The sequence below is a fragment of the Ascaphus truei genome, chromosome 18 (assembly GCF_040206685.1).
Source record: "Ascaphus truei isolate aAscTru1 chromosome 18, aAscTru1.hap1, whole genome shotgun sequence".
NCBI lineage: Eukaryota > Metazoa > Chordata > Amphibia > Anura > Ascaphidae > Ascaphus > Ascaphus truei.
The window spans coordinates 7,086,115-7,098,875 of NC_134500.1; the positions used below are offsets into that span (position 1 = coordinate 7,086,115).

Consider the following 12,761-nt stretch of genomic DNA (forward strand, 5'->3'; position numbering starts at 1 on the left):
GTGTGTGTGTATACACGTGTGTGTGTATACACGTGTGTGTGTATACACGTGTGTGTATACACATGTGTGTGTGTATACATTGTGTGTATGTATATATTGTGTGTGTGTATACGTGTGTGTGTGTATACACATGTGTGTATACACGTGTATACATGTGTGTGTGTGTATACATGTTTGTGTGTATACATTGTATGTGTGTGTGTGTGTGTGTGTGTGTGTACATTTGTGTGTGTGTACACATGTTTGTGTGTGTATACACATGTGTGTGTATACACATGTGTGTGTGTGTGTATACGTGTGTGTGTGTGTATACATGTGTGTGTGTATACATGTGTATGTGTGTATACACATGTGTGTGTATACACGTGTGTGTGTGTGTGTGTGTATACGTGTGTGTGGGTATACATGTGTGTGTATATACATGTGTGTATATACATGTGTGTGTATATACATGTGTGTGTATACACATGTGTGTGTACACATGTGTGTGTGTGTACACATGTGTGTGTACACATGTGTGTGTGTGTACACATGTGTGTGTGTACACATGTGTGTGTGTATACACATGTGTGTGTGTATACACATGTGTGTGTGTGTGTATACATGTGTGTGTGTGTATACATGTGTGTGTGTATACATGTGTGTGTATACATGTGTGTGTGTGTATACATTATGTGTATGTATACCTGTGTGTATACGTGTGTGAGTGTATACGTGTGTGTGTGTACATGTGTGTGTGTGTATGTCTCCATGTGTGTGTGTGTGTATGTCTCCATGTGTGTGTGTGTATGTCTCCATGTGTGTGTGTACGTGTACATGTGTGTGAGTATACGTGTACATGTGTGTGTGTGTACGTGTCTACGTGTACATGTGTGTGTGTGTGTGTGTACGTGTCTACGTGTACATGTGTGTGTGTGTCTACGTGTACATGTGTGTGTGTCTACGTGTACGTGTGTGTGTGTCTACGTGCGTGTGTCTACGTGCGTGTGTGTACGTGTGTGTGTGTGTACGTGTGTGTGTGTGTGTATGTGTGTGTGTGTCTACGTGTGTGTGTTTGTGTCTACGTGTGTGTGTTTGTGTCTACGTGTGTGTGTTTGTGTCTACGTGTGTGTGTTTGTGTATACGTGTGTGTGTGTATACGTGTGTGTGTATACACGTGTGTGTGTATACACGTGTGTGTGTGTACACGTGTGTGTGTGTACACGTGTGTGTGTGTGTGTACATGTGTGTGTGTACACGTGTGTGTGTATACACGTGTGTGTGTGTGTATACATGTGTGTGTGTGTATACATGTGTGTGTGTATACATGTGTGTGTGTGTATACATGTGTGTATACATGTGTGTGTGTGTGTGTATACATTATGTGTATGTATACCTGTGTGTATACGTGTGAGAGTGTATACGTGTGTGTGTATGTGTACATGTGTGTGTGTGTATGTCTCCATGTGTGTGTGTGTATGTCTCCATGTGTGTGTGTACGTGTACATGTGTGTGAGTATACGTCTACATGTGTGTGTGTACGTGTCTACGTGTACATGTGTGTGTGTGTGTACGTGTCTACGTGTACATGTGTGTGTGTGTCTACGTGTACATGTGTGTGTGTGTCTACGTGTACGTGTGTGTGTGTCTACGTGCGTGTGTGTACGTGTGTGTGTGTGTGTGTGTGTACGTGTGTGTGTACGTGTGTGTCTATGTGTGTGTGTGTCTACGTGTGTGTGTTTGTGTATACGTGTGTGTGTGTTTGTGTCTACGTGTGTGTGTTTGTGTATACGTGTGTGTGTGTATACATGTGTGTGTGTATACGTGTGTGTGTGTCTACGTCTGTGTGTGTGTGTGTGTGTGTCTACGTGTGTGTGTGTGTGTGTCTGTGTCCCTGTGTGTCCTTTGGCCCGTGACTCCGCCTCAGGGAAGGGGGGGGGGGGTGGGGGGGGAGGTGGTGGGAAGGGGGGGGGGGAGGTGGTGGGAAGGAGGGGGGTGGGGGGGAGGTGGTGGGAAGTGGGGGGTGGGGGGGAGGTGGTGGGAAGGGGGGGGAGGTGGTGGGGAGTTGGGGGAGGTGGGAAGGGGGGTGGAGGTGGTGGGAGGTTGTAAGGGGGGAGTGAAGGGAAGGTGAAGGGGGGGTGAAGGTGGGGGTGGAGGGGAGGTGAAGGGTGGGGGTGGAGGGGAGGTGAAGGGGGGGGTGGAGGGGAGGTGAAGGGTGGGGGTGGAGGGGAGGTGAAGGGGGGGGTGGAGGGGAGGTGAAGGGGGGGGGTGGAGGGGAGGTGAAGGGAGGGGGGGGTGGAGGGGAGGTGAAGGGGGGGGGTGGAGGGGAGGTGAAGGGGGGGGTGGAGGGGAGGTGAAGGGGGGGGGTGGAGGGGAGGTGAGGGGGGGGGGTGGAGGGGAGGTGAGGGGGGGGGGTGGAGGGTAGGTGAAGGGGGGGGTGGAGGGGAGGTGAAGGGGGGGAGGGGGGGGTGAAGGGGAGGTGGGGGGGGGTGAAGGGGAGGTGGGGGGGGGTTAAGGGGAGGTGGGGGGGGGGGTGAAGGGGAGGTGGGGGGGGGGGTGAAGGGGGGTGGAGGGGAGGTGAAGGGGGGGTGGAGGGGAGGTGAAGGGGGGTGGAGGGAGGTGGAAGGGAAGGGAAGTGGAGTGAGGGGAGGTGAGGGGAGGTGAAGGGGGGTGAGGGGGGGTGAGGGGAGGTGAAGGGGGGTGAGGGGAGGTGAAGGCCGCTCCCTCACCCGTCCAGCCGCTTACTCATACGTCCGGCAGCTCCCTCACCCGTCCGGCCGCTCCCACGTGGATCTGAGGCGGGAGGCAGCTTGTTGTGGCCGCTCCCCCGCTGTGTCCCGGGCGCTCGCTCCTCCGCTGACTGTAGCGGCGCCGGGGGGGGGGGGGGGGTGGAGGGGAGGTGATTTGAAGGGGGGTGAGGGGTGGGTGAAGGGGAGGTGGGGGGGGGGTGAAGGGGAGGTGAAGGGGGGTGGAGGGGAGGTGAAGGGGGGGTGGAGGGGAGGTGAAGGGGGGGTGGAGGGAGGTGGAAGGGAAGGGAAGTGGCGTGAGGGGAGGTGAGGGGTGGGTGAGGGGAGGTGAAGGGGGGTGAGGGGAGGTGAAGGGGGGTGAGGGGAGGTGAAGGGGGGTGAGGGGAGGTGAAGGCCGCTCCCTCACCCGTCCGGCCGCTCACTCACCCGTCCGGCCGCTCACTCACCCGTCCGGCCGCTCACTCACCCGCCCGGCAGCTCCCTCACCCGTCCGGCCGCTCCCACGTGGAACTGAGGCGGGAGGCAGCTTGTTGTGGCCGCTCCCCCGCTGTGTCCCGGGCGCTCGCTCGCTCCGCTGACTGTAGCGGCGCCGGGGGGGGGGGGGGGTGGAGGGGAGGTGATTTGAAGGGGGGTGAGGGGTGGGTGAAGGCCGCTCACTCACCCGACCGGCCGCTCCGACGTGGAACTGAGGCGGGAGGCAGCTTGTTGTTGCCGCTCCCCCGCTGTGTCCCGGGCACTCGCTCCTCCGCTGACTGTAGCGGCGCGGGGGGGGGGGGTTTGAAAGCGCGGGAGACACGGGGAGAGGAGGAGGCTGATTTCGGGGAGGAAGAGGCGGAGGCTCCGGCGGGTATGTGAGCCCCCCCCCCCGGGTTATACATGCTGCTAATGTACACCCCCCCTACTGTGTGTGTGTGTGTCCCTGTGTGTGTGTGTGTGTGTGTGTGTGTGTGTCCGTGTGTGTGTGTCCCTGTGTGTGTGTGTGTGTGTGTCCCTGTGTGTGTGTGTCCCTGTGTGTGTGTTTGTGTCCCTGTGTGTCCTTTGGGCCGTCACTCCGCCTCAGGCCAATGAGAGGTGTGCGGGGGCGGCCCAATGGACCAATGAGATTTCCCCTAGGGACACCGGACATCCAGCAGGCAGGCATGCATGCAGGCAGGCAAACATACAGTGCTTTCACTAATATAGTATAAGATAAAATGTGTTACCAGGCAGTAATACAGTGAGAGTTACCTCTCGTTCTCACGCATGTCCTGGGCACAGAGTTATAACGTGTTACAGGCAGTAATACAGTGAGAGTTACCTCTCGTTCTCACGCATGTCCTGGGCACAGAGTTATAACGTGTTACAGGAAGTAATACAGTGAGAGTTACCTCTCGTTGTCACGCATGTCCTGGGCACAGGGTTATAACGTGTGTTACAGGCAGTAACACAGTGAGAGTTACCTCTCGTTCTCACGCATGTCCTGGGCACAGAGTTATAACATGTTACAGGCAGTAACACAGTGAGAGTTACCTCCCGCTCTCACGCATGTCCTGGGCACAGAGTTATAACGTGTTACAGTAAGTAATACAGTGAGCGTCACCTCTCGTTCTCACGCATGTCCTGGGCACAGAGTTATAACGTGTTACAGGCAGTAATACAGTGAGAGTTACCTCTCGTTCTCACACATGTCCTGGGCACAGAGATATAACGTGTTACACGCAGTAATACAGTGAGAGTTACCTCTCGTTCTCACGCATGTCCTGGGCACAGAGTTAAGATGACAAATAATGCATGGTTACTCAGCGCTATCGCAACTGGACTAACACGGCAATTCCTACTTACTTCAATGTAATATAGCGATTTGTCTGTGTATAGAACTGTATGTACACACACACACACACACACACACACACACACACACAAAGCCAGCGGTACGTACATCTCTCACCTGGAAATCAAGCAGGGAATTGTGTGCAGGAAACACTGCAACGTTATCTCTGGCAGAAGAAGTGATGGCGGATACACAATATCTGGGACATATGACCGTGACTCACTCCGCCAATGGGACCGGTCACCGCGGGAGCTTCACTGCTACGGCAAGTTCCTAATCTTAACACATACCCTAATACCCCCTACCCCAAGCCCTTACACTAAAACCCCCTACCCCAAGCCCTTACCCTAAAACCCCCTACCCTAAATACTAAAGCCCCTCAACCTAACCCCCATTGAAAAGGCTAGTAAATGAATGATATTTAAAGGTCCAGCCAGGATTGAAGGGGTTAAAGAAGGTGCCATCAAGCACGAAAGAGGTTAATGTCCCATACAGAGACAAACGTGATCCCTTTACTCGCCAGAGGGGGCAGCATTGCAATGCAAAGTGGTTCTGAGGCACTGCAGGGGTTAAACCATCCCGGGCTTCCAGACAGAAAATGATCAGGTGACTCTGGATTTGGGTAGCAGGTTACACCCCACCCAGTCCCCGCAGAATACCGGGAACGCTCTAGGATAATACAGCTGCTCAAGTCCAGCTCAGGGTCCAACACAAACATTCCTGTGTGATTGCCGTGAGTGGCTGCTCCCCCAGTACTTTCCAGCCCGGTACTGTGCCGGGGCTGCCAGCGCTGACTAGCAGGAGAAATCCCCCCTCCCTGACTCATCCCAAAGCAGCGTTACCCCGTAGCGTCTGTGCGAGAGGAACGTCACCCACTGTGGGGGGTCTCTGGGGCGCAAAGCAAGTGTAACTGTTACTGCATACAACACTTTGTGTCAGTGTGCGAAGGTGGGGTGCGCAGCATATGGAGGTATAGGGAGCGGATATATGGGGTAATAGGAGGAGTTATAGGGAGGGGGTATATGGGGTAATAGGAGGAGTTATAGGGAGGGGGTATATGGGGTAATAGGAGGAGTTATAGGGAGTGGTTATATGGGGTAATAGGAGGAGGTATAGGGAGCGGTTATATGGGGTAATAGGAGGAGTTATAGGGAGCGGTTATATGGGGTAATAGGAGGAATTATAGGGAGCGGGTATATAGGGTAATAGGAGGAGTTATAGGGAGCAGTTATATGGGGTAATAGGAGGAGGTATAGGGAGCGGTTATATGGGGTAATAGGAGGAGTAATAGGGAGCGGTTATATGGGGTCATAGGAGGAGTTATAGGGAGCGGTTATATAAAACAATAGGGCTTTATAAGTATAAGTTATATGGGGCAATAGGATGTGGTAGTAAGGATTTAAGAAAGCTATATAATGCACATTCAGGAGTTGGGGTAGTTATAAGGAGCAGTGTTATGAAGCAGTAGGGGTTGGGGTAGTTATAAGGAGCAGTGTTATGAAGCAGTAGGAGTTGGGGTAGTTATAAGGAGCAGTGTTATGAAGCAGTAGGAGTTGGGGTAGTTATAAGGAGCAGTGTTATGAAGCAGTAGGAGTTGGGGTAGTTATAAGGGGCAGTGTTATGAAGCAGTAGGAGTTGGGGTAGTTATAAGGGGCAGTGTTATGAAGCAGTATGAGTTGGGGTAGTTATAAGGAGCAGTGTTATTAAGCAGTAGGAGTTGGGGTAGTTATAAGGAGCAGTGTTATGAAGCAGTAGGAGCTGGGGTAGTTATAAGGAGCAGTGTTATGAAGCAGTAGGAGCTGGGGTAGTTATAAGGAGCAGTGTTATTAAGCAGTAGGAGTTGGGGTAGTTATAAGGAGCAGTGTTATGAAGCAGTAGGAGTTGGGGTAGTTATAAGGAGCACTGTTATGAAGCAGTAGGGGTTGGGGTAGTTATAAGGAGCAGTGTTATGAAGCAGTAGGAGTTGGGGTAGTTATAAGGAGCAGTGTTATGAAGCAGTAGGAGTTGGGGTAGTTATAAGGAGCAGTGTTATGAAGCAGTAGGAGTTGGGGTAGTTATAAGGAGCAGTGTTATGAAGCAGTAGGAGTTGGGGTAGTTATAAGGGGCAGTGTTATGAAGCAGTAGGAGTTGGGGTAGTTATAAGGGGCAGTGTTATGAAGCAGTATGAGTTGGGGTAGTTTTAAGGAGCAGTGTTATTAAGCAGTAGGAGTTGGGGTAGTTATAAGGAGCAGTGTTATGAAGCAGTAGGAGCTGGGGTAGTTATAAGGAGCAGTGTTATGAAGCAGTAGGAGCTGGGGTAGTTATAAGGAGCAGTGTTATTAAGCAGTAGGAGTTGGGGTAGTTATAAGGAGCAGTGTTATGAAGCAGTAGGAGTTGGGGTAGTTATAAGGGGCAGTGTTATGAAGCAGTAGGAGTTGGGGTAGTTATAAGGAGCAGTGTTATTAAGCAGTAGGAGTTGGGGTAGTTATAAGGAGCAGTGTTATGAAGCAGTAGGAGCTGGGGTAGTTATAAGGAGCAGTGTTATGAAGCCGTAGGAGTTGGGGTAGTTATAAGGGGCAGTGTTATGAAGCAGTAGGAGTTGGGGTAGTTATAAGGGGCAGTGTTATGAAGCAGTAGGAGTTGGGGCATTATGGGCCGTTTTCTATAAATGCAGAAGAGGCGCCGTTCGGACGTTCCCATTACAGTCAATGGGGATTTTTTAACGCAAAACATCTGTAACGGCATATATACTATTACCCCCTATATGTTCTATATGTGCTGCTTGTCCCATTGGCTGTGAAAGGGTTACAGCAGCAGTGCCACTCAGGACAAACGTTACTGGATAAGTAATACCTGTTTTGATCAGGATTCTACTGTCTGGCCCAGGTAATATGACCCAAAACAGCCTCTGGTCCCGCCAGCACGGCAAACGGTCATTACTGGCCTAACTATCACCATGGGTCAGAAGTCACTGTTTACTAATATCCATTCCCACTTTTCTTTCACGATACAGCCACCTGCTAAACATGATAACCAACCAGTCAGAAGCATTGTTTCTTCCGCTCAGATTGAGGAGTTCGGTCCAGTATCCTTAAAATGCCTGAGAGGAGGAAACCCCTGAGTCCCCAGGGAGTTTAACGTCCCACGCACCGTATGTTCAGCCCCTCTCACACAAAGCCCGGCTTTCACAGAACAGGACGCGCTAGGAATCCCAGCTAGTGAGTGTCACGGTTTTTATTTCCATCCCGGGCAGAAAAGACCCTTATCGGAAAGTGAGCGGTTTCAAAGACTCGGGCTGCATGGCAGGTACGCTTTGATGAAACAGGCACTGCTTCCTCTAAACCAGGAGTGGCCAACTCCAGTCCTCAAGGGCAACCAACAGGTCAGGTTTTAAGGATATCCCTGCTTCAGCACAGGTGGCTCAAGCAGTGGCTCAGTCGAAGACGGCACCACCTGTGCTGAAGCAGGGATATCCCTAATACCTGGCCTGTTGGTGGCTAGAGTTGCCAGGCGGCTTCTCCAAAAATACTGGACACAATGGTGAAAGGTGCGACGCGTTCGAGACACACAACTCTCTCTGCTCCATGCTGTTTCCTCCTCTCCTTGGCCCCACCAACAGGCTCCTGACACCTCCTCCTGATTGGCTGCATTAACCAGAGGCAGCCAATCAGGATGGAGGAATCTGCCTAGCACCAGCCCTGCTCTCTCCCTGCTCGGGGAGGTCCTGCGGCCCACCCACGCCGGTCAGTATGTACAGAAAGGTAATTCCGGTATACACATACACGCCCAGTATCCTCTCATTTTTTACCGGTGTCCAAATACAGGACAGTCCGGTTCAATACTGGACACCTGGCTGTCCGAGGCAGGGTCCCCGCACAATATTAGCTTGTTTCCCGTTTGCTTTCCTGAGAACATTAAACAGATGCTAACAGCGCCACGTGATTTATGTCACATTATTTCTCACGCGCTGCGCACCAGGAAACTCAGCACTGGAGCGCGTGTAGGAAGCAGCGCAGATAATACTGGCGCGGTGGGGTCTCTCCTTGCCGGCTATAAGACGGGCAGTGGCATTTTGCACCACCTGCAGGGCTTTGATACTATGTTGTTATATGCCCACATGGGACGTTTTGGGGTATTTCCGACGTCTTGCATGAACGCCACTCAGTTCTTTTTCAGAACGTCACACAAACGACAAATATCCTTAATAGTTTTATTGGTACCAATCGGAAGCCAGGAACGTTTATACGTCTCACCTCGGACCGGGGAGACATTTCGTTTCTGGGGGTTGAGCAGTAAATAGAGAAGTTATTTAATGCACTCGTCCCCAGAGCTGCTACTCTACTTCTTAACCCCCTTAGTGCCGGGGCGGCCAACTCCAGTCCTCAAGGCGCCACCAACAGGTCAGGTTTTCAGGATATCCCAGCTCCAGCACAGGTGGCTCAATCAGTCCCTGCTACAGCACAGATGGCTCAGTCACAGACTGAGCCACCTGTGCTGAAGCAGGAATATCCTTAAAACCGGACCTGTTGGTGGCCCTTGAGGACTGGAGTGGGCCACCCCTGCATTCGATGCAGGGCACTGTCTAAAATAGTAAGACGAGTCAGAAAACGGGAAGGCAACAATGAAATGAGCAAATTCCGGTTCCTGGTGAGAAATCCTGGGCTGGTAATAAGCACAGCGAGCGTTTGTACTACCCGTGGAGGTGAATGCCAGTGGAAACGGAAATTCCAATCAGGAGGTTTTAAAAGAAAGCGCGGTGCTGACAGCGATCCAGAGATCGGCCCACTACGCGTGAGTGTGGTCAGCAAGCGTGGGAATGTGGCATGTCAAACTGGGAAATAATTGCCAACTCTCCAAGAACAGCAGAGAATTCAAGCAGCCTCGGTGTAGCTTTCTCCTGCATGCACAGTGTCGTTAAAAAGGCGCAGACAGGGAAAGGTGAGCGAGACACGTGGGCAAGCGAGAAGCCTTCTCTGCAGGGGATCATCACGTGAGCTCTTCAGAGACCTCACAAGTCTCTTTATCAGATGGGCAAACTCTTGGCCGTCAATGTCAAGGATTCCAAGTTGTACTGTGCATTGTAAGATCTTACGAGACCATAAGGAATGTAAGTGTAACCTCTTGCATCAGGAGGAGCGAGTAGCACTCACAGGCTCACTCACTGCGCTCAAAAATGACCATGCTGATAAATTAACAGATTTTAGGCCCAAAGCCCCAAATCACACACTTTTAGACTTCCCATTGCAAAGTTAGGCTAAGCCCCCGCTAGCTCTGATTGGGCAGAGCGGGCGGCGCTTGCGGATGTGACTTACATATATAGATATATGTAAGTACCTGCACACGCGGTGCGCGCGGCGCGACCCGCAATGCTTCCCCCCTCCCCCATGTGCGTACAAGCCGGATACCCGGCGCTCATGTTTGTAGCGCTCTCCAAGCATGAGCGCGCTCAGCGCCAGCGGGGACTCAGCCTCATGGAGCACGTTTCAAGATCTAAGTGAAATGTACGCTATTTATCCAACACGACGTTTCAATCCCCGTGTGGATCCTTCCTCGGGGCGGATAGTCCTGCCATGGACACAGGAATTCGGGATAAGTCCTTATAACATATAATCCGTGGTAAAACCAACCTGGACTGACACGGGTGCACGTTGCACTTGCGGACTTGCGGAGCAGGGCGGGACACGTGCCGGCACGAGCTGTCATTCGCGATTAGCATGGTTTTGTTGACGATCTGCGTGCAGGACACGAGAGTTTTCCGCTCGCCTGAAAGGAAGACGGGAATGTGCGATGTAACGGGAAGCCGGACCAGGCACTTCATACAGAGACGTGCCATTAGAAAAGAGGCCCGAGGCATTAACCAATCAGGAGGCTCCATTCAGCAAAGTGCACCCAGGCTTGTTTGGCTGACAACATGGAGCTTTCAGAAACGAAGCGCCCTGATTGGCTGAGACTGTTGCTGTTGATACACTGTATCTCTATTTGATTGTCTGTGGCTCCTCGGAACGTCCCATTGAGACCGTCCTGGGGGGGGGGGATCCCGTCTTACAATGGAAATGAACATGTTGTTTGTCTTTTTTAAATGGCTCTCACATTATATTTATGATGAAGGTTTTAAACTAGTTACAGATGTTTCACAGTGAAATCCTGACAGCGCATCTCGGATAATCTGGGCAGATCACAGGGTGATGGCTCAGACTCACGCCACAAATTTTAGTTGATAAATCAAAACTAAAGCTAGGCCTTTTATTTTATTTTTGAATAAAGTATCTTGATGTACAATAACTGCATGTGTGCATTGGAGGAGCTCCACAAAAGAACATAGAGTGAATTTATGGAGATGGCTTTCATTTTCGTCACAGAAAAAATGAAGCAAAGTGGCAGCCATTTTTGATTTGGGATGTTATATATATGAGGCAGAGCAGGGGCTGCACTGAAAATACCATAAGTGATACTTTATTTTAAAGGCATCAGCGTTGGGGGGATTTTAGGCTCTCTGTGCTTCTTCTTCAGACTTGTGCAAACTTTGGACTTCCCTTGGTGATCCCGTACATTTGATAGCTGTATTTTAACCCCTTCTATACTGCAACTCAATGTGTTATAGCAGGGGTTCTAAACTCCAGTGCTCAAGACCCTACAACAGGTCAGGTTTTCAGGATATCCCAGCTTCAGCACGGGTGGTTCAATCAGTTGGTCAGTCATGGACTGGCCAACTCTAGTCCTCAAGGTCTACCGACAAATAAGGTTTTACGGATATTCCTGCTTCAGCACAGGTGGCTCAATCAGTCACAGACTGACCCACTGATTGAGCCACCTGTGCTGAAGCAAGGATATCCTTAAAACCTGACCCGTTGGGGGTGGTCTTGAGGACTGGTAAGAGAACCCCATAGCCAACGTATTCATCTTACCTCCCCCGCACTGCACGCTGCACCCCTCCCAGCCGCTGTGCGTCCACATGTACAGGGGGTCAGGCTGCTTCTCCGGCGCGGCGCTCTGCTCGGACGTCTGGTTTGCCGGGATGGTGTATTCATAATGGATTCCGTAGTTCTGGTCGTGAAACAGGAGAACCTGTTCCAGGGTAAAATAACCGTAAATAAACTGCGAGGAAGTAACGCGGGAACTTCGGACTGTAACATTCCCGTGCTATGCGCGCTATACTGTAATTGTGGCGCGCTCCGGGTCCCACTGGGAGAAAAGCGATAGAAGTAATAAAGGGGAGCGAGGAGTGGAGCACCCCTGGTTTAAAACAACAGCCGTTTGGGAATCGGCCCCTTACATGCCTTGCTTTGCTGGCGCTAATTCTGCCCTCCCCCGTCCCTTTGGAAACGCGGCTCTGTGCGAGATTGGTGACAGCCGCCCTGCTCAAAGTTTGTCTGTGTATTCGTGCATGGAAATTATTTTCCCAATCGTTACAAAAGCGGACACAATAAATAAATAAATAACCATTTTAAGATTTTATCTGTACGGCTGGGAAAGCAGAACAGGGCAGCATCTCAAAGCCTCTAGATTACTCATTCTGCTGCCAAGTATGTATGTATGCAAGTATATATCACACACACACACACACATATATATATATATATATATATATATATACAGTGGTCGACAAATCACCAAAAAATCTACTCGCCGAACAAAAAAATCTACTCGCCACCTAGTACCACACGTGTGCTGCTTGGGCCAATAGGAGCTCGCCACGATGTTAAATCCACTCGCCCGGGGCGTGCAAATGTATAGGTTTGTCGAACACTGTATATATATATATATATATATATATATATACACTGTATATATACACACACACACATACACATATATATCTCTACAACTTCTTCTTCTTTACCGCTAGAAGTATGCTGTAACCTAATTTGATATACAGATGTAGCAAGGCTTGCTGTCCTCCCCGCCACGGACAGGACCGCAGCACCAAGACAGAGTCTGCCGCGATGGCGCTTGCGGGGGGGAGGGTCCATGCTCCGGAGATGCCGCAACCACCAAGGTGGCGGCACTGAAGGCAGTAAGTCTTATTACCTCTGTAGATCTAAAATGCTTCACAATGCCCTTACTTCAACATAACGCCCGCCCCATATATTTTATCGCTATATAGTGCATTTTAGTGGGAAATAAATGCCTCTAGATGCTTGAGCAACTGCAGTGAAATGAGGGGGGACCGGAGCCCCCCATGTCACTCAGACCCCTCAGGGGCTGGATTTCGCCCACGGGCCACGCGTTACAAAGCCTGGTATATA

General features: G+C 51.0%; 1 protein-coding gene across 1 annotated transcript in view; it reads right to left on the reverse strand.

Moving 5' to 3' along the window:
• ADAMTS17 (ADAM metallopeptidase with thrombospondin type 1 motif 17) overlaps positions 1 to 12,761 on the reverse strand; it is a 112,962-nt gene that overhangs the window by 17,775 nt on the left and 82,426 nt on the right. Inside the window, exons 18-19 of the mRNA XM_075575279.1 lie at positions 11,421 to 11,580; positions 10,143 to 10,278 (exon numbers count right to left, since the gene is read on the reverse strand). Of these exons, the coding sequence (XP_075431394.1) occupies positions 10,143 to 10,278; positions 11,421 to 11,580 (296 nt within the window). The remainder of the gene's footprint in view (positions 1 to 10,142; positions 10,279 to 11,420; positions 11,581 to 12,761) is intronic.